The following is a 21632-nucleotide window of genomic DNA, read 5'->3' as shown; positions in this document are numbered from 1 at the left end:
GAAGCATTAGCACAATAGGGGGGTCATTCTGACCTGTTCGCACGCAGCGGTTCTTCGCTGCGGTGCAAACGGATCGGAACTGCGCATGTGCAGCATGCGCATTTCGCACGCGCGTCGTTGCTCAGCGAGCAACGGCGCGCACAGCGAAAAAAGAAGACGCAGCGCTGGTCGCAAGAAGATTGACAGCGGAGAGACGGTCCGGAGCGGATACTCACCGTTGGATGTCATTTTCGAGGGGTGGTCGTCCGAACGCAGGCGTGTCCAGGCAAACGGAGGGCGGATGTCTGACGTCAAAGCTGGGAGGAACGTCGCTGGATCCGTCGCACAGGGTGAGTAGACCCAGCCTTACTCTTCACAGCACAAAACTTTTTTAGCTAAGCAGGGCTGCACAAGCTATCGCAGCCCTGCTAAGCTAAAATACACTCCCCCATAGGCGTAGATTAGTTGATCGCACCAGCAGCAAAAAGTTGCTGGCTGCGATCAACTCGGAATGACCACCCAAGTGCCTTGATTAAACACATATCAAAAAAAGGACTTTTCCTTCCGCAGTCTCTGTTTGTATTTCCGTACGGTCAAAGTAATAAAATCTAAAACTTCTTTTGCTCTAATCCCAGAGAGCTGAGTAACTTGATGCAGTCTAATGGCTTCCAGAAGGGGGAGTGCCACGTCCACCTCCAAGGGGGCATCTCGTTGGGTGTTGGAGCTTTCAACCTGGTAAGTTACCTCTGTATAATACGGGGGAGGTCGGTGTCACTGCTTAGCTCTGTCCTGAACATTAGGGGTCATCTTTCTGGTTATTCATTTTCTAGATCCCCGTCTGTTTATTAGGTTACTGCTTCCGTCACACTGTAATTACTCCATTATGGAGATTTGTATGGGGCTGATTCAGAGCTGGGTGCAAGTCCATTGTATGGCTGAGGGGGTGTAACGGGGCGGATACTGTGCGCTCGAAGATAGGATATGTCTTCTCCAGGCGTGTTGGCGGAATTGCACCTACGCAGAGATCCAGCTGACTCTGACAGATGTCCTGCACCAGTTACAGGGCTGGCGACTTGTGTTCTGGTAGTGATGACTACTGCTGTCACTAGCGGACGGGTGGGGGCGGGGCAGGGCAGATGCTGAGGTGCGTCCAACTCTGAGGATCCGCCTTTATTCCTGAGCGCGCAGTGCGGCCACATGTACAACTCTGAATCGGCTCTCAAGTAGGCCCTCTGTGTCTTTACCCAATGTATTATTTAAAGCATCCTCGTTGTGTTACATCCCTGCTCTGTTATGACACTGTGATGTTATTAGTTCTCTTAGCTGCCCATGGAGTGACTGCTCAAGGTAAATGGTTTTTGTATCTAATTTATGACATTTCAGTGTTATTAGAGAGTATTGCTTTTTTATTATATTTATATAAAGTAGAGCAGTACATGATGGGTTGAATACAGCAGACAAACTGTCACAAACTGCCGGAAATCAAGTTTAAACATTATAATATGATACAAAGATATGAATGACAAACTTATTTTAAAGAAAATATATAATAAACTAAGCATAGAAAAGCATAGAAAACTGTTTAGTCACTTATAACCTTTATGTAGATTATCTCTACATAAAAGAAAACAAAAATAAAATTGAAAATAAGACAAAACAAATGTAAAAATAAAAAAAAAGTTTAATAGTACTGTGCAAAAGTTTTAGGCAGGTGTGGAAAAAATGCTGGAAAGCAAGAATGCTTTCAAAAATAGAAGTGTTAATAGTTTTATTTTTTATTAATTAACAAAATGCAAAATGAATGAACAGAAGAGAAATCTAAATCAAATCAATATTTGGTGTGACCACCCTCTGCCTTCAAAACTGCATCAATTCTTCTAGGCACACTTGTACAAAGTAAGGGATTTTGTAGGATTGCAGTCAGGTGTATGATTAACCTATCATACGGAACCAATGATAATGATCATCATTTTCATATGTAGGTCATTAACTGAAACAGAAACAGCTGTGTTGGAGGCTTAAAACTGGGTGAGGAACAGCAATTTTTCCACACCTGCCTAAAACTAGTGATGTGCACCGGAAATTTTTCGGGTTTTGGATTCGGTTCTGCGGCCATGTTTTGGATTCGGACGCGTTTTGGCAAAACCTCCCTGAAATTTTTTTGTCGGATTGAGTGTTTTGGATTCGGGTGGGTTTTTTTTACAAAAACCCCTCAAAAACAGCTTAAATCATAGAATTTGGGGGTCATTTTGATCCCATAGTATTATTAACCTCAATAACCATAATTTCCACTCATTTTCATTCTATTCTGAACACCTCACACCTCACAATATTATTTTTAGTCCTAAAATTTGCACCGAGGTTGCTGGATGACTAAGCTGAGCGACCCAAGTGGCCGACACAAACACCTGGCCCATCTAGGAGTGGCACTGCAGTTTTCTAGCTAGAGGATGAGTGCTTCCATCCTCATGTGAAGCTGAACCACTAGCCATGAACATAGGCCAGGGCCTCAGCCATTCCTTGCCACTCTGTGTCGTAAATGGCATATTGGCAAGTTTACGCTTCTCCTCAGACGCTTTTAATTTTGATTTTTGGGTTATTTTACTGAACTATTGTGTTTTGGATTTTACATGCTCTCTACTATGACATTGGGCATCGGCCTTGGCAGACGACGTTGATGGCATTTCATCGTCTCGGCCGTGACTAGTGGTAGCAGCTTCAGCACGAGGTGGAAGTGGATCTTGATCTTTCCTTATTTTACCCTCCACATTTTTGTTTTCCATTTTTTAATGTGTGGAATTATATGCCAGTATCAATAGCAATGGCCTACTACTATATATACTGCGCACAACTGAAATGCACCACAGGTATGGATGGATAGTATACTTGACGACACAGAGGTAGGTAGAGCAGTGGCCTACTGTACCGTACTGCTATATATTATATACTGGTGGTCAGCAAACTGTGCAAAACTGAAATGCACCACAGGTATGGATGGATAGTATACTTGACGACACAGAGGTAGGTAGAGCAGTGGCCTTCTGTACCATACTCCTATATATTATATATTGGTGGTCAGCAAAATTATGCACTGTACTCCTACTATATACTACAATGCAGCACAGATATGAAGCGTTTTTCAGGCAGAGAACGTATAATACTGGTGGTCACTGGTCAGCAAAACTCTGCACTGTACTCCTCCTATATAATATACTGGTGGTCCCCAGTACCCACAATAAAGCAGTGTGAGCACAGATATATGCAGCACACTGAGCACAGATATGGAGCGTTTTTTCAGGCAGACAACGTATAATACTGGTGGTCACTGGTCAGCAAAACTCTGCACTGTACTCCTCCTATATAATATACTGGTGGTCCCCAGTACCCACAATAAAGCAGTGTGAGCACAGATATATGCAGCACACTGAGCACAGATATGGAGCGTTTTTCAGGCAGACAACGTATAATACTGGTGGTCACTGGTCAGCAAAACTCTGCACTGTACTCCTCCTATATAATATACTGGTGGTCCCCAGTACCCACAATAAAGCAGTGTGAGCACAGATATATGCAGCACACTGAGCACAGATATGGAGCGTTTTTCAGGCAGACAACGTATACTGGTGGTCACTGGTCAGCAAAACTCTGCACTGTACTCCTCCTATATAATACTGCTGGTCCCCAGTCCCCACAATAAAGCAGTGTGAGCACAGATATATGCAGCACACTGAGCACAGATATGGAGCGTTTTTCAGGCAGACAACGTATAATACTGGTGGTCACTGGTAAGCAAAACTCTGCACTGTACTCCTCCTATAATACTGCTGGTCCCCAGAATAAAGATATGCAGCCCCCTGAAACAAAGTGAGAGGACGCCAGCCACGTCCTCTCACTAACATTTCCAATGCACGAGTGAAAAATGGCGGCGACGCGCGGCTCCTTATATAGAATCCGAATCTCGCGAGAATCCGACAGCGGGATGATGACGTTCGGGCGCGCTAGGGTTAACCGAGCCATACGGGAGAATCCGAGTATGCCTCGGACCCGTGTAAAATGGGTGAAGTTCGGGGGGGTTCGGTTTCCGAGGAACCGAACCCGCTCATCTCTACCTAAAACGTTTGCACAGTACTTTGTGAGTGTGTATAAATGTGTGTGTGTATGTATGTATGTATGTATGTGTGTGTGTGTGTGTGTATGTATATATATATATATATATATATATATATATATATACACACACACACACACACACACACACACACACACACACACACACACACACACACACACACACACTATATAAATAAATAAGAGTCTCCTAGGGTGTCCCTGGCTCCCTCCTCCTTTTGTTATATGACCATAGTTGGATGATGCAGTAAAGTCACCTCTTGTAAAAGTTATCTATAAGGGTTCCATCTTGTTGGTTCAAATCATTTCATATATGATTTTTGATTGCGTTGTTCGTTGTATCTATGTATAGTCCCCATTTTTTATAAAAGCGAACCAAACCTTCAAAATGTCAGTCCATATAACTCTTTGATCAAAATATAAATATAGAGTAACATCGCCTTAAGTGTGCCCTAGAAAGGGCGGAGAAGCGACCATCTATGATTTCAAAATGACTTTCTTGGCAATTGTTAAGCAAGAATGAGAGGGTAAACATTCCTTGTATCCTGGACCTAGTTCCCAATTTTCAAAATGACAGCACTGCAAGAGGGTCACGTCTCCAAGGTAAATAAGTGACAGAAGAAATAAATACTGATATGTAATCCCAACATTTTCTGACTTTACGGCATTCACAAAAGTGGTGGAACAAGCTTGCCGTAGGTTGTTTGCATTTGAGACATGCTCCAGATCAGTGTCTGTCATATGTCTCCTCTGCCCCTGAGATATAGACACACACAGTCAGCAGAACCTCGAGTATTGCTTTACTTATTGATGCTGTTTTTTCACGTGACTTGAACACCTCCCGAGCCCATCACCAACGTAATCTGTGTGTCATTAGCTGGTTAGGTAGGGAACACGTAATTGCTAAATGATTGACAGAACCAGTTGCTATGATACCTGTTCTGCCTGAATGGGTATGTGCGCATGTCACAAGGCACGTTCATGGCTGTAACACAGCTCCCCATACTGGTGACAACTATATGCAAATTAGCAATTACTTCTAAACGAAAAGACTTTAACCACTATTTTCCCTTCAAAACCGTTCGTATAGTTTATTTTTAAATTTTTTATTTACTATACCTTAAGTATTTTTTTTTTAAATATTTAAATATTATATTATGCACATCTGCAGAACGGATCCCCTCGTCAAAAACTGGGGGACACAGTGGGCACCTCGGCTGCATGTGATCTGACCATGCCAGTTAAATGTTAAGAAAGCAGAGGGCCTCCTAGTTTTTCTACACATCAGGATCTGCACAACACACTCACACACTACACGCATGTTCCTAATTATTGCTGGATGGAGCATGTACACAAACCAGTAGCACTAGCAACATCTATAGTCCAACCTTTTGTGTGAATGCCCCTATGTACTGTCCACGCGTTCCACGTAGGGATCAATTAGCCCTAGCGCATTTTACGTTGACTAGCGAATACAGGTCGGGCAGAATGGACACGGAGGACTCCCATGTGTATGAACAGTTCACAAAGTGTGATGTTGGGTAGATGACGCACTATCCTTTCTCATCCGCAGACTTTGTCTCTCTTCCCCCCGCGGATACTGAAGTTACTGGAGTTTGCTGGCTTCTCCGGAGATAAGGTCTTCTCACCTCTTTCTGTTCTGTTTCCTCCGCTCACCCATTGTATATCTGTAATATAAACATTTACACAAGGAGGTTGGATATATGTAAAATATACCACAGTGATGATGACACATGGGAGAGCGTTATATGATGAGATGTAATTTGCGGTGATGGGAAAACCTCATCACGTTTCATGAGCTAAGTAGCTCAGTAGATGTACATGTTGCACCTTATCCCAAATCACAGCTGGCCCTGGCATCCTATAACCCTTTCCTTCCCTCCCTAGGACTATGGGCTGACCCGGCTCCAAGAAGGGGCCTCCTCTTACAACCTGCGCTCTCTGATGTGTACAATGCTACTGCTAAGTTATTACACCTTCCTGAGCTTCATCCTCGGTGAGAACCCCTGGCATTGTAGGACCCATGTCTTCTTTATGCTGGGCTGCTCTGAACTGTCAGATCATTATAGGCTATTAGTCCTAGAGGCAAACTGCAGTACAGCTATTTGTGTGTAAAAGCGAATCCCCTATGACAGATGTAGAGCACAATCCCTAGTATATGTGATCCCACGCTTCTGACACATACACTAAACTATGTCATCTCAATGTCATGGCTGCAGGGATTGGTGATGAAGATGTCACTGAAGCTGATGACCTCCTGCAGCCCTACCTCAGCCGCTATCCTAAGGTGAGACAAGGGGGGTAATTCAGACTGGATCGTAGCAGCAATTTTGTTAGCAAATGGGCAAAACCATGTGTACTGCAGGGAGGAAAGGGGGGGCGGGGGGGTCAGATGTAACATGTGCAGAGACAGTTAGATTTGGGTGGGGTGTGTTCAAACTGAAGTCTAAATTGCAGTGTAAAAATAAAGCAGCCAGATTTACCCTGCACAGAAACAAAATAACCCCGCCAGATCTAACTCTCTCTGCACATGTTATATCTGCCACACCTGCACTGCACATGGTTTTTCCCATCTGCTAACAACTTTGCTGCTACGATCAGATCTGAATTAGGCCCAAGGTTTCCTAAAGATGTCTGTACGTACTGTACATGGTCATTGCTACCTCAGCTATGGACTGTGCAGGGGGTGAGCTAAAGAGCTGCCAGTGCTTGCAAATGTGTTTGTGTGGTGTGTTTGAGAGGAGGAAAGGGATCTAGGTGTCACTATTTCATGGGACTTGAATGCAGGTAAGCTATGTAACAAAGCAATGAGGAAGGCTAGTCAGATGCTTGGCTGCGCAGGGAGAGGAATCAGCAGCAGAAAGAAGTAATAATGCCACCGTATAAGTCATTGGTACGGCCTCATCTAGAATACTGTGTCCAGTTCTGGAGACCATATCTTCAGATGGATATTAAAATATTAGAGCGTGTACAAAGAAGGGCAACTAAAATGGTGCATGGCCTACATCACAAAACTTACCCAGAAAGACTGAAAGATCTTTATGTATAGTTTGGATCAGAGAAGGGAAAGTGGGGCATGATAGAAACTCGCATATATAAAGGGTTTTAACAAAGTCCAGGAGCAAAACTTTCTTCAAATGAAGAGAAGCAAAAGGACATGCATGGAGACTGAAGGGAGGTAGGATCAAGGGAAATTTGAGGAAAAATTACTTCACAGAAAGGGTAGTGGACAAGTGGAATAGCCTCCCATCAGAGGCGGTAGAGGCTAAGACGGTAGGGCAATTTAAACATGCACGGGATAGGCATATGAATATCCTTACAATGACCTAAGGCTTAAATAGGGTTTGAAGTTATTATAAGGTTAAAAAGGGGCAGACTAGATGGGCCAAGTGGTTCTTATGTGCCTGTCACATTCCACGTTTTATGGTGTCAATAGGCAAATAGACCTAGACTGTTCCCTGCAGCCGTGGTCTGCGCAGAGTCAGAGCTAGAGGGCTGCAATGCATAGGAGTGTGTGTGGTGGTATTGGCCATGGCAAACCTGGTCATGTGGCCCAGTCAGCGAGCCAGCAGGTAGGCGACACATTGTGCTACAGCACACGTAGCTACCTGTCTAACTTCCCACACTGGGCCAAGTGCCCAGCTATCACTGTATTATTACTTTTATATGCAGCTGACCAATGATGGTGCATGTGGCTGGTGAGATGACGTTGGCATTAGCGTGGTGTGACTGGCATGCTCCGTATCTCACTGGATGACTCTTCTTTCTCCCCAGAGCGCCATATTTCTGTTCTTTGCTGGAAGGATCGAGGAGATTAAAGGCAACATAGATGAGGTGAGAACCTGGCGGTCCCAACCGTTCACTCAGTCTCCTCTTGCAGTACCTGACATTCGGCTACTGTAGGACCATGTTACACCAGCTTGACGCCATCTCTGCTCACTCTCCCAGATGATGGTCCGGAGGCCTTGCCACGCGTGGGAGGTTTCTGTGACTGTAACATACCCATCCAGTATCCTGTGGGCAGTGTCAGCAGGATGGTCGGTGGAAGATGCACTCTGTGCTGTGGTCGTAGCAGGACCTGTATATTGTTACATGAGGCTAGAAAATAAGATTTTACTTACCGGTATATCTATTTCTCGTAGTCCGTAGTGGATGCTGGGGACTCTGTAAGGACCATGGGGAATAGACGGGCTCCGCAGGAGACAGGGCACTTTAAGAAAGAATTTGGATACTGGTGTGCTCTGGCTCCTCCCTCTATGTCCCTCCTCCAGACCTCAGTTAGAGAAACTGTGCCCGGAAGAGCTGACAGTACAAGGAAAGGATTTTGGAATCCAGGGCAAGACTCATACCAGTCACACCAATCACACCGTATAACTTGTGATAAACTTACCCAGTTAACAGTATGAACAACAACGGAGCATCAGATCAACCCTGATGCAACCAAACATAACCCTTATTTAAGCAATAACTATATACAAGTATTGCAGAAGAAGTCCGCACTTGGGACGGGCGCCCAGCATCCACTACGGACTACGAGAAATAGATTTACCGGTAAGTAAAATCTTATTTTCTCTGACGTCCTAGTGGATGCTGTGGACTCCGTAAGGACCATGGGGATTATACCAAAGCTCCCAAACGGGCGGGAGAGTGCGGATGACTCTGCAGCACCGAATGAGCAAACACAAGGTCCTCCTCAGCCAGGGTATCAAACTTGTAAAACTTTGCAAAAGTGTTCGAACCTGACCAAGTAGCCACTCGGCAAAGCTGTAATGCCGAGACCCCTCGGGCAGCCGCCCAAGAAGAGCCCACCTTCCTTGTGGAGTGGGCTTTTACTGATTTTGGAAGCGGCAATCCAGCCGCAGAATGAGCCTGCTGAATCGTGTTACAGATCCAGCGAGCAATAGTTTGCTTTGAAGCAGGAGCACCCAGCTTGTTGGGTGCATACAGGATAAACAGCGACTTAGTTTTCCTGACTCTAGCCGTTCTGGCTACATAAACCTTCAAAGCCCTGACCACATCTAGTAACTCGGAATCCTTCAAGTCACGAGTAGCCACAGGCACCACAATAGGTTGGTTCATATGAAAGGATGACACCACTTTTGGCAGAAATTGTGGACGGGTCCGCAATTCTGCCCTGTCCATATGAAAAACCAGATAGGGGCTTTTATGTGACAAAGCTGCTAATTCTGACACACGCCTAGCTGAAGCCAAGGCTAATAGCATGACCACCTTCCACGTGAGAAATTTTAACTCCACGGTTTTGAGTGGCTCAAACCAGTGTGACTTCAGGAAACTCAACACCACGTTAAGATCCCAAGGTGCCACTGGAGGCACAAAAGGAGGCTTAATATGCAGCACTCCTTTTACAAACGTCTGGACTTCAGGAAGAGAAGCCAGTTCTTTTTGAAAGAAAATGGATAGGGCCGAAATCTGGACCTTAATGGAACCCAATTTTAGGCCCAAAGTCACTCCCGACTGTAGGAAGTGAAGGAACCGGCCCAGCTGGAATTCCTCCGTAGGGGCATTCCTGGCCTCACACCAAGCAACATATTTTCGCCATATACGGTGATAATGTTTAGCCGTCACGTCCTTTCTAGCCTTTATCAGTTTAGGAATAACCTCATCCGGAATGCCTTTTTCTGCTAGGATCCGGCGTTCAACCGCCATGCCGTCAAACGCAGCCGCGGTAAGTCTTGGAACAGACAGGGCCCCTGTTGCAACAGGTCCTGTCTTAGAGGCAGAGGCCATGGGTCCTCTGTGAGCATTTCTTGCAGCTCTGGATACCAAGTCCTTCTTGGCCAATCCGGAACAATGAGTATTGTTCTCACTCCTCTTTTTCTTATGATTCTCAGCACCTTGGGTATGAGAGGAAGAGGAGGGAATACATAAACCGACTGGAACACCCACGGTGTCACTAGTGCATCTACAGCTATCGCCTGAGGGTCTCTTGACCTGGCGCAATACCTCTGTAGCTTTTTGTTGAGGCGGGATGCCATCATGTCCACCTGTGGCAGTTCCCACCGACTCACAATCTGCGCGAAGACTTCTTGATGAAGTCCACACTCTCCCGGGTGGAGGTCGTGCCTGCTGAGGAAGTCTGCTTCCCAGTTGCCCACTCCCGGAATGAATACTGCTGACAGTGCTCTTACGTGATTCTCCGCCCAGCGAAGAATTCTGGTGGCTTCCGCCATCGCCACCCTGCTCCTTGTGCCGCCTTGGCGGTTTACATGAGCCACTGCGGTGATGTTGTCTGACTGAATCAGCACCGATTGGTCGCGAAGCGGGGTCTCCGCTTGACTTAGGGTGTTGTATATGGCCCGTAGTTCCAGGATATTGATGTGAAGGCAAGTCTCCTGACTTGACCACAGATCTTGGAAATTTCTTCCCTGTGTGACTGCCCCCCACCCTCGGAGGCTTGCATCCGTGGTCACCAGGACCCAGTCCTGAATGCCGAATCTGCGGCCCTCGAGAAGGTGAGCACTCTGCAGCCACCACAGAAGAGACACCCTGGCCCTGGGGGATAGGGTGATCAGCCGATGCATCTGTAGATGTGATACGGACCACTTGTCCAACAGATCCCATTGAAAGGTCCTTGCATGGAACCTGCCAAAGGGAATGGCCTCGTATGATGCCACTATCTTTCCCAGGACTCGCGTGCAGTGATGCACCGACACCTGTTTTGGTTTTAAGAGGTCTCTGACCAGTGTCATGAGTTCCTGAGCCTTCTCCGTCGGGAGAAAAACCTTCTTCTGGCCTGTGTGCAGAATCATGCCCAGGAAGGGCAGACGCGTCGTAGGAATCAGCTGCGACTTTGGAATATTTAGAATCCAGCCGTGCTGTTGTAACACTTCCCGAGAGCGTGCTACGCTGGTCAGCAACTGCTCTCTGGACCTCGCCTTTATGAGGAGATCGTCCAAGTATGGGATAATTGTGACCCCTTGCTTTCGCAGGAGCACCATCATTTCCGCCATTACCTTGGTAAAAATTCTCGGTGCCGTGGAGAGACCAAACGGCAACGTCTGGAATTGGTAATGACAATCCTGTACCACAAATCTGAGGTACGCCTGATGAGGTGGATAAATGGGGACATGAAGGTATGCATCCTTTATGTCCAGAGACACCATAAAATCCCCCCCTTCCAGGCTTGCGATGACCGCTCTGAGCGATTCCATCTTGAACTTGAACCTTTTCAGGTATATGTTCAGGGATTTTAAATTCAATATGGGTCTGACCGAACCGTCCGGTTTCGAAACCACAAACATGGTCGAATAATAACCCTTTCCTTGTTGAAGGAGGGGAACCTTGACCACCACCTGCTGAAGATACAATTTGTGAATTGCAGCGAACACAATTTCCCTCTCTAAGGGGGAAGCTGGCAGGGCCGATTTGAGGTATCGGTGAGGGGGCATCTCTTCGAATTCCAGCTTGTATCCCTGAGACACAATCTCTATTACCCAGGGATCCACCTGGGAGTAAACCCACTTGTGGCTGAAATTTCGGAGACGCGCCCCCACCGGGCCTAGCTCCGCCTGTGGAGCCCCAGCGTCATGCGGTGGATTTAGTAGAAGCCGGGGAGGACTTCTGTTCCTGGGAACTAGCTGTGTTGTGCAGCTTCTTTCCTCTACCCTTGCCTCTGGCAAGAAAGGACGCACCTCGGACTTTCTTGCCTTTTTGTGAACGAAAGGACTGCATTTGGTAATACGGTGCTTTCTTAGGTTGTGAGGGAACATATGGCAAAAAATTTGACTTTCCAGCAGTAGCTGTGGAGACCAGGTCCGAGAGACCTTCCCCAAACAATTCCTCACCCTTGTAAGGTAAATCCTCCATGTGCCTTTTTGAGTCGGCATCGCCTGTCCATTGCCGAGTCCACAGGACCCTTCTGGCAGAAATCGACATTGCATTTATTCTAGAGCCCAGTAGGCTAATGTCTCTTTGAGCATCCATCATATACAGGACAGCGTCTTTTATATGCCCCAGGGTCATTAATATGGTATCCTTGTCTAAGGTATCCAGATCCTCAGATAAGGTATCCGTCCATGCTGCTACAGCACTACACACCCAGGCCGACGCAATTGCCGGCCTTAGTAAGGTACCTGAATGTGTGTAAATGGACTTCAGGGTGCCCTCTTGCTTTCTATCCGCAGCATCTTTTAGGGTGGCCGTATCCTGTGACGGCAGGGCTACCCTCTTGGATAAGCGTGTTAGAGCTTTGTCCACCCTAGGGGAGGATTCCCAGTGTAACCTGTCCGTTGGCGGGAAAGGATACGCCATAAGCATTCGTTTGGAAATCTGCAGTTTTCTATCTGGAGATTCCCAAGCCTTTTCACATAACTCATTTAGCTCATGTGAAGGGGGAAAGGTCACCTCCTGCCTTTTTTCCCCATACATATGAACCCTCTTGTCAGGGACTGGGGTTTCCTCTGTGATGTGCAACACCTCCTTCATTGCTATAATCATATAACGTATAGCTTTAGCCAATTTAGGCTGTAACTTTGCATCATCATAGCCGACACTGGAGTCAGACTCCGTGTCGGTGTCTGTGTCAACAATTTGGGATAGTGGGCGCTTCTGAGACCCTGACGGCCTCTGCGACATAGGATCAGGCATGGGCTGCGACCCCGACTGTCCTAAGGTTTCAACTTTATCCAACCTTTTATGCAAGGAATTAACATTATCATTTAAAACCTTCCACATATCCATCCAATCAGGTGTCGGCGCAGTCGGCGGCGACCCCACATTCATTTGCTCCTGCTCTGCTTCTACATAGCCTTCCTCGTCAAACATGTCGACACAAGCGTACCGACACACCACACACATACAGGGGATGCTCTTTTTGAAGACAGTTCCCCCACAAGGCCCTTTGGAGAGACAGAGAGAGAGTATGCCAGCACACACCCCAGCGCTATATGTCCCAGGAATCACACCGTAACTTAGTGTTAACCCAGTAGCTGCTGTATATAAAGCTTTTGCGCCTAATTTATGTGCCCCCCCTCTCTTTTACCCTCTTCTACCGTGTTTCTGCAGGGGAGAGCCTGGGGAGCTTCCTCTCAGCGGAGCTGTGGAGAGAAAATGGCGCTGGTGAGTGCTGAGGAAGAAGCCCCGTCCCCTCAGCGGCGGGCTTCTGTCCCGCGTTTCTGTGTAAAATAATGGCGGGGGCTCATGCATATATACAGTGCCCAACTGTATATATGCTCACTTTTGCCAAGAGGTTCCTAATTGCTGTCCAGGGTGCCCCCCCCCCCCTGCGCCCTGCACCCTACAGTGACCGGAGTATGTGAGTTTAATGTGGGAGCAATGGCGCACAGCTGCAGTGCTGTGCGCTACCTCAGTTTGAAGACTGGAGTCTTCTGCCGCCGATCTTGAAGTCTTCTTGCTTCTATCACCGGCTTCTGTCTTCCGGCTCTGCGAGGAGGACGGCGGCGCGGCTCCGGGATCGGACGACAAAGGGTGAGATCCTATGTACGATCCCTCTGGAGCTAATGGTGTCCAGTAGCCTAAGAAGCATGACCTATCTTCAGTGAGTAGGGCTGCTTCTCTCCCCTCAGTCCCACGCTGCAGAGTCTGTTGCCAGCAGATCTCTCTGAAAATAAAAAAACCTAACAAAATACTTTCTTATAGCAAGCTCAGGAGAGCTCACTAAGTAGCACCCAGTCGTCCGGGCACAGATTCAAACTGAGGTCTGGAGGAGGGACATAGAGGGAGGAGCCAGAGCACACCAGTATCCAAATTCTTTCTTAAAGTGCCCTGTCTCCTGCGGAGCCCGTCTATTCCCCATGGTCCTTACGGAGTCCCCAGCATCCACTAGGACGTTAGAGAAAGTGGAATTAAAAACCAGACCTTAATGAATATTGGTCAGACTTCATGAATGTTCGCCCAGGGGCTAATGGCTACTGTCGCCACTGTGTGTGGGTGATGGGTCCACAATAAATACATTTACAATGATATACTTCATTCTAACACTGTAACTCCCCCGTACACCTCCACCCTGCCTTAATGCTTGTGCTGTTTTATACCAGGCCATCCGCTGGTTCGAGGATGGTTGCTCGGCTCAGCAGTCATGGAAGCAGTTCCACCATATGTGTTACTGGGAGCTGATGTGGTGCTTTGCCTATAAGGGGACGTGGAAGGTGGCATATTTCTATGCAGATCTCCTGAGTAAAGAAAGCCGCTGGTCAAAGGTGAGCCCAGTGTTTCGGCTTCCTCTCATCCAGGTGATGTCCCAGTCTCATGTCTCCTCCTCAATATCGCCCAGAAATGCAATCACAACATAACCCTTTATCTATGGTCTGTCCTTCTCTTACTGGTGTTTTCTAGTGAATGCACTAATCTCTGTTTTATGTGCACTGCTATAAACTTTGCTGAATAATTTGTCCTATTATTCTGGGTTCATATTCTGCTTGTTGACTGTGTCTTCCAGTCAGGGGTGTATGTACGTGCCATGGTGTCCGGAGCAAGGGTATGTTTCGGCGCCCCTTCCCCTGTACTGAATTGGGTGCATGTTACAGAAAAATCCTACATTGGTGACAGGGCTAGTTCTAGACCTTGTGGAGCTCAAGGCAAAAGTTTACTTTGGGCGGCTCCTATGTTTAAAACAGGGATAGTGGGGGTCATTCCGAGTTGTTCGCTCGGTAAAAATCTACGCATCGCAGCGATTTTCCGCTTAATGCGCATGCGCAATGTCCGCACTGCGACTGCGCCAAGTAAATTTGCTATGCACTTAGGAATTTTACTCACGGCATTTTCATCGTTCTGGCGATCGTAATGTGATTGACAGGAAATGGGTGTTACTGGGCGGAAACAGGCCGTTTTATGGGCGTGTGGGAAAAAACGCTACCGTTTCCGGAAAAAACGCAGGAGTGGCTGGAGAAACGGGGGAGTGTCTGGGCGAACGCTGGGTGTGTTTGTGACGTCAAACCAGGAACGACAAGCAGTGAAATGATCGCAGATGCCGAGTAAGTCTGAAGCTACAATAAATAGTGGAAAACTGCTCTAGAGCAGTTTTCCACTATTTATTGCAGTTCAGAGAGGCATAGATGGAGCCAGCATTAGGAGGGCATGCTGGGTCCTGTGGTGCCATTTGGAGGATACAGGGGTGCCTCCAGGTAAACTAGCTCTCAATCTGGATATGTTCTGTATGTGCCATTATCATGTGGCTATACATTAAGCAATTGTATGACCCATAGTGGATGTAATTATTATTATGCTGTGTATGGGTTTGGGGAGTGGTACCCCCCGGGTCTGGTGGGGCTGGGCCACCTTGGGGTAGCATGCCATATTATTTATTTAGCACTTATGTAACACTCCTATTTTTTCACTAATATTACTCTTTTGAGTATTTTATTAACACCCTTATTTTTGTAGCACTTTCTAACCCATAGCCTCTGCTTCTTTCTTAACACATATTAACACTTTAGTATTTCAATGGTGTGCTGCCCTGGGGTGGTTGGGCCTGAGCCGAATTTGTGGGGTCCAAGCCCTGGACCTATGCTTAGGTAGGGACCTCCAGTAATAGAGCAGCCGTGAAGTGGCCTGGAGGCTTATCATATCTTTTGCAAAACATATGTAACGAAGAGCTCTAATTTCCTATTATTACATAGTATATAGTTCTTCTTACTAACAGTCAGCAGAGTGCGTGGGAAAAATCCCTTTTGTATTTCTTGTCTAGAGTAACCCCCTCCCGCAGCACCTGGGGATTGTTACCAGCTTGATTAGAGCAGTTTTCCACTATTTATTGCAGTTCAGAGAGGCATAGATGGAGCCAGCATTAGGAGGGCATGCTGGGTCCTGTGGTGCCATTTGGAGGATACAGGGGTGCCTCCAGGTAAACTAGCTCTCAATCTGGATATGTTCTGTATGTGCCATTATCATGTGGCTATACATTAAGCAATTGTATGACCCATAGTGGATGTAATTATTATTATGCTGTGTATGGGTTTGGGGAGTGGTACCCCCCGGGTCTGGTGGGGCTGGGCCACCTTGGGGTAGCATGCCATATTATTTATTTAGCACTTATGTAACACTCCTATTTTTTCACTAATATTACTCTTTTGAGTATTTTATTAACACCCTTATTTTTGTAGCACTTTCTAACCCATAGCCTCTGCTTCTTTCTTAACACATATTAACACTTTAGTATTTCAATGGTGTGCTGCCCTGGGGTGGTTGGGCCTGAGCCGAATTTGTGGGGTCCAAGCCCTGGACCTATGCTTAGGTAGGGACCTCCAGTAATAGAGCAGCCGTGAAGTGGCCTGGAGGCTTATCATATCTTTTGCAAAACATATGTAACGAAGAGCTCTAATTTCCTATTATTACATAGTATATAGTTCTTCTTACTAACAGTCAGCAGAGTGCGTGGGAAAAATCCCTTTTGTATTTCTTGTCTAGAGTAACCCCCTCCCGCAGCACCTGGGGATTGTTACCAGCTTGATTAGAGCAGTTTTCCACTATTTATTGCAGTTCAGAGAGGCATAGATGGAGCCAGCATTAGGAGGGCATGCTGGGTCCTGTGGTGCCATTTGGAGGATACAGGGGTGCCTCCAGGTAAACTAGCTCTCAATCTGGATATGTTCTGTATGTGCCATTATCATGTGGCTATACATTAAGCAATTGTATGACCCATAGTGGATGTAATTATTATTATGCTGTGTATGGGTTTGGGGAGTGGTACCCCCCGGGTCTGGTGGGGCTGGGCCACCTTGGGGTAGCATGCCATATTATTTATTTAGCACTTATGTAACACTCCTATTTTTTCACTAATATTACTCTTTTGAGTATTTTATTAACACCCTTATTTTTGTAGCACTTTCTAACCCATAGCCTCTGCTTCTTTCTTAACACATATTAACACTTTAGTATTTCAATGGTGTGCTGCCCTGGGGTGGTTGGGCCTGAGCCGAATTTGTGGGGTCCAAGCCCTGGACCTATGCTTAGGTAGGGACCTCCAGTAATAGAGCAGCCGTGAAGTGGCCTGGAGGCTTATCATATCTTTTGCAAAACATATGTAACGAAGAGCTCTAATTTCCTATTATTACATAGTATATAGTTCTTCTTACTAACAGTCAGCAGAGTGCGTGGGAAAAATCCCTTTTGTATTTCTTGTCTAGAGTAACCCCCTCCCGCAGCACCTGGGGATTGTTACCAGCTTGATTAGAGCAGTTTTCCACTATTTATTGCAGTTCAGAGAGGCATAGATGGAGCCAGCATTAGGAGGGCATGCTGGGTCCTGTGGTGCCATTTGGAGGATACAGGGGTGCCTCCAGGTAAACTAGCTCTCAATCTGGATATGTTCTGTATGTGCCATTATCATGTGGCTATACATTAAGCAATTGTATGACCCATAGTGGATGTAATTATTATTATGCTGTGTATGGGTTTGGGGAGTGGTACCCCCCGGGTCTGGTGGGGCTGGGCCACCTTGGGGTAGCATGCCATATTATTTATTTAGCACTTATGTAACACTCCTATTTTCTCACTAATATTACTCTTTTGAGTATTTTATTAACACCCTTATTTTTGTAGCACTTTCTAACCCATAGCCTCTGCTTCTTTCTTAACACATATTAACACTTTAGTATTTCAATGGTGTGCTGCCCTGGGGTGGTTGGGCCTGAGCCGAATTTGTGGGGTCCAAGCCCTGGACCTATGCTTAGGTAGGGACCTCCAGTAATAGAGCAGCCGTGAAGTGGCCTGGAGGCTTATCATATCTTTTGCAAAACATATGTAACGAAGAGCTCTAATTTCCTATTATTACATAGTATATAGTTCTTCTTACTAACAGTCAGCAGAGTGCGTGGGAAAAATCCCTTTTGTATTTCTAAGTCTGAAGCTACTCAGAAACTGCTACGAGGTGTGTAATCGCAATATTGCGAATACATCGTTCGCAATTTTAAGATGCTAAGATTCACTCCCAGTAGGCGGCGGCTTAGCATGAGCAAATCTGCTAAAATTCACTTGCGAGCGAACAACTCGGAATGACCCCCAGTGTGCGTCGAAAGGCGCGCAACAAAAATATAGGGGAGTGGCTTCATGGAGAAGGGGCATGACCACAGAATATTACAGATTGCACCGCACAGTATTGAGTTACTCACATTACACCACACAGTAGTACCCCTTATACACTTTACGCCACACAATAGAGCCCCTAATACACATTACACAACACAGTAGAGCTATTTTTACATGTTATGCCACAGTAGATCCGCTAATACACACTACACACCACAGTAGAGCCACATATTCACTTAACATTACAGTAGAGCCACTTACACATGCTTCACATCACAGTAGAGCTGCTTATACACTTTACACCACTGTGGAGCAATTTATATGTGTTATGCCACAGTACAGCCGCTTATACATGTTACTCTGCAGCTTCTAATGCAGAAAGAGGTGCTGCAGCATCAATGTAGAGAGAGGTGCTGTTGCAGGTGGGGCAGAGAGGAGCGCTGCAACAGCTGGGGCAGAGAGAGGTGCTGCAGCAGCCGAGGCAGAAAGAGGTGCTGGGACAGAGAGAGGTGCTGGCAGCAGCTGGGGCAGAGAGAGGTGCTGGCAGCAACTGGGGCAGAGAGAGGTGCTACAGCAGCTGGGGCAGAGAGAGGTGCTGGCAGCAGCTGGGGCAGAGAGAGGTGCTGGCAGCAGCTGGGGCAGAAAGAGGTGCTACAGCAGCTGGGGCGAAAAGTGGTTTAGCAGGATAGAAGTAACTCTGCTGCACAGCTACAACGAAAGACACATAAAGAGGGCGGCAGAGCTCTGGTATGTGCCGGCTGTCAGTGTCTCCTGCTGTCTCCTCTGGCCTGCCCTGTTCCCTACCTAATCTCTGAGTCAGTGTGCGCCCCTCTGCTTCTCCTCCTCTTACTCTGCAGCTGCCTGTACAGCGACCCGCGGTATAGCGGGTAGAAGCAGGGGTTGGGCAGATGGTGGCGCGCCCGCTAACTTTTCCTGCACCCGGAGCTTGCGCTCCACCGGAACCCCCCTTGCTACACCCCTGCTTCCAGTGTGGAGAGCACAACACAGCCTTGTAGATAACCAAAAATTAACAACTTGCCTGAGTGTATAAATACATGGCTGGAGAGCACAGTAAAAGTTGTAGGAGCGTGTGTATGAAGCAATAAGTGAACGTTATTTGGTGGCGGAAACCTTTTACCTCTTTTTAACCCTTTCTCCTGACCAATGCCCCTTCTTACAATCCCATCAATGCTTCTCCCACTTATTAGCCATACTTCTCTAAGGCCTCTTGCAACAATAACCTTAGGCCCTTTCTAGTCCCTCTGGGGAAGGTGTACTAAGCCATGGGGAGAGATAAAGTATCAGCCAATCTGTCATTTTTCAAATACAGCCTGTAACATGGCAGATGCGGATTGGCTGGTACTTTATCACTCTCCAAGGCTTCGTAAATCTCCCCCTATGTCTGTCTGTGTAATGCTTACACCCCTCCTCCTTTGTTCCTCCAGGCAATGTATGTGTACATGAAAGCGGCCTTCCTCAGCATGCTGCCCAGTGAGGAACCTCGTCCATTCGGTGAAAGTGAGGTGGAACTGTTCAGGTACTGACTCGGCAGCAGCAGGTTCCACCGGTGAGATGTGGTGTGAGGTATAAGCTGTGAGAGGTACCATTAACAATCTCTTCTCTGCAGACTCGTGCCCACCTTAAAACAGAAAATAGCAGGAAAATCTCCACCCACTGAGAAATATGCCATCCGGAAGGCGAGGAGATATCAGGCCAAGGACCCCATCAGCTTACCCGTTCCTGCACTGGTGCGTGAGTACAAGTTCTGGGAAAGTTACTGGTGATCATCACACCAAACCTACATCTCACTACTGCTACTGGGGGATACGTTTCGCATCCCGGCGGTCATTATTATTGTTATCCTTTATTTATATGGCTCCACAAGGGATCCGCAGCGCCCATTACACAGTACATAATCACATGAGTAAACAAGAAAACAGCACTTACAGTTCAAGACAATATAGGGCAGGTATAGAAAACCCAGGGTCAGGGGTCATCAAAAGGAGTATAGAGTATAAGATAGTGTAAGTAAGACAAGGAAAGGCACATGAGGAAAGAAGGCCCTGCTCTTGCGAGCTTACAATCTAAAAGGTGAAGGGCTAACATGGTTCATGGACACAATTACCTCTTCAGTCACTGCAGGATATGTTTGCTGGGATTTAATTATTTGGGTCACCTGTCTAAGGTGGACCCATAAGCTACACACAGAAGCAGCAGCTGTGGTGCATCCCATTTTTCCCAAACCAATACACCCAAATCAGTAAACTCCATCTTTAGGCTGCTAACATTTGGGATTGTCCTGTGAAAATCAGGACTGTTGGCAAAGCTATTTTTAAAATTTATCTGGAATATTTTTTTTCATTTTTTTTTTTTACATTATATTTACTTTTTACACAACATTAATATGTTACAATCACCTATCACTGAGAACCAGGATTTTGAACTGTTGTCACTGATTTATAGTGACCCTCCTAATCTGGTTATTAACCACTTAACTGGCGCTGTCACGTATGATGCAACCAAAGCCAAAAGTTCTTCAGCTAGTCAGGTCGCATCCCATGCGACTGCGCCACCCCGCTGTGCGCCCCGGTTTTAGATGAGATCTGCTCTGCACAAGTGCACAGCGGATCTCCTCTGGCTCCCCGGACCCTCTGCAGTGATGTGGTGGTCTGTGACCGCTGGAGTCATAACCTAGAATGCTGTATGAACGGCATTCTGGAGCAGAAGTGCAGAAATCAACTACAGCAGGGGGGGCTGATCATCAGTTTCACCTGACCCAGGTTCCGCTGCGTTCTACATGTGGGGGAGAGCGTGTAAATGCCCATGGGGTTGGGGGGATCTATCTATCTATCTATCTATCTATCTATCTATCTATCTATCTATCTATCTATCTATCACCAGTGGGAGTGAATAAATCTATATGATGCTGGAGGGAGGAGGAGGGGGAGGGGCTAAAATAAAAAATACATTGGTCTCAGGGTAGGAGAAGAGGAGGGTGCAAAATATTATTTCTCTGACGTCCTAGTGGATGCTGGGAACTCCGTAAGGACCATGGGGAATAGCGGGCTCCGAAGGAGGCTGGGCACTCTAGAAAGATTTATGACTACCTGGTGTGCACTGGCTCCTCCCACTATGACCCTCCTCCAAGCCTCAGTTAGATTTTGTGCCCGGCCGAGGTTGGATGCACACTAGGGGCTCTCCTGAGCCCTTAGAAAGAAAGTATAGATTTAGGTTTTTTATTTTCAGTGAGACCTGCTGGCAACAGGCTCACTGCAGCGAGGGACTAAGGGGAGAAGAAGCGAACTCGCCTGCTTGCAGCCGGATTGGGCTTCTTAGGCTACTGGACACCATTAGCTCCAGAGGGATCGACCGCAGGCCCAGTCCTTGGTGTTCGGTCCCGGAGCCGCGCCGCCGCCCCCCTTACAGAGCCAGAAGCAAGAAGAGGTCCGGAAAATCGGCGGCAGAAGACATCAGTCTTCACCAAGGTGTAGCGCACAGCA

General features: G+C 46.9%; 1 protein-coding gene across 2 annotated transcripts in view; it reads left to right on the top strand.

Moving 5' to 3' along the window:
• The window catches only part of LOC134936256 (tetratricopeptide repeat protein 39A-like), a 72411-nt gene that overhangs the window by 29131 nt on the left and 21648 nt on the right, over window positions 1-21632 (top strand). For both annotated transcript variants that reach the window (XM_063931263.1, XM_063931262.1), the window contains exons 7-14: window positions 615-714; window positions 5681-5746; window positions 6016-6124; window positions 6348-6415; window positions 7903-7962; window positions 14145-14306; window positions 19578-19669; window positions 19760-19880. In XM_063931263.1, coding sequence (XP_063787333.1) covers window positions 615-714; window positions 5681-5746; window positions 6016-6124; window positions 6348-6415; window positions 7903-7962; window positions 14145-14306; window positions 19578-19669; window positions 19760-19880 — 778 coding nt within the window. The remainder of the gene's footprint in view (window positions 1-614; window positions 715-5680; window positions 5747-6015; window positions 6125-6347; window positions 6416-7902; window positions 7963-14144; window positions 14307-19577; window positions 19670-19759; window positions 19881-21632) is intronic.

This window comes from Pseudophryne corroboree, chromosome 6, assembly GCF_028390025.1.
Source record: "Pseudophryne corroboree isolate aPseCor3 chromosome 6, aPseCor3.hap2, whole genome shotgun sequence".
NCBI lineage: Eukaryota > Metazoa > Chordata > Amphibia > Anura > Myobatrachidae > Pseudophryne > Pseudophryne corroboree.
This window is presented reverse-complemented; position numbering and strand designations above follow the sequence as displayed.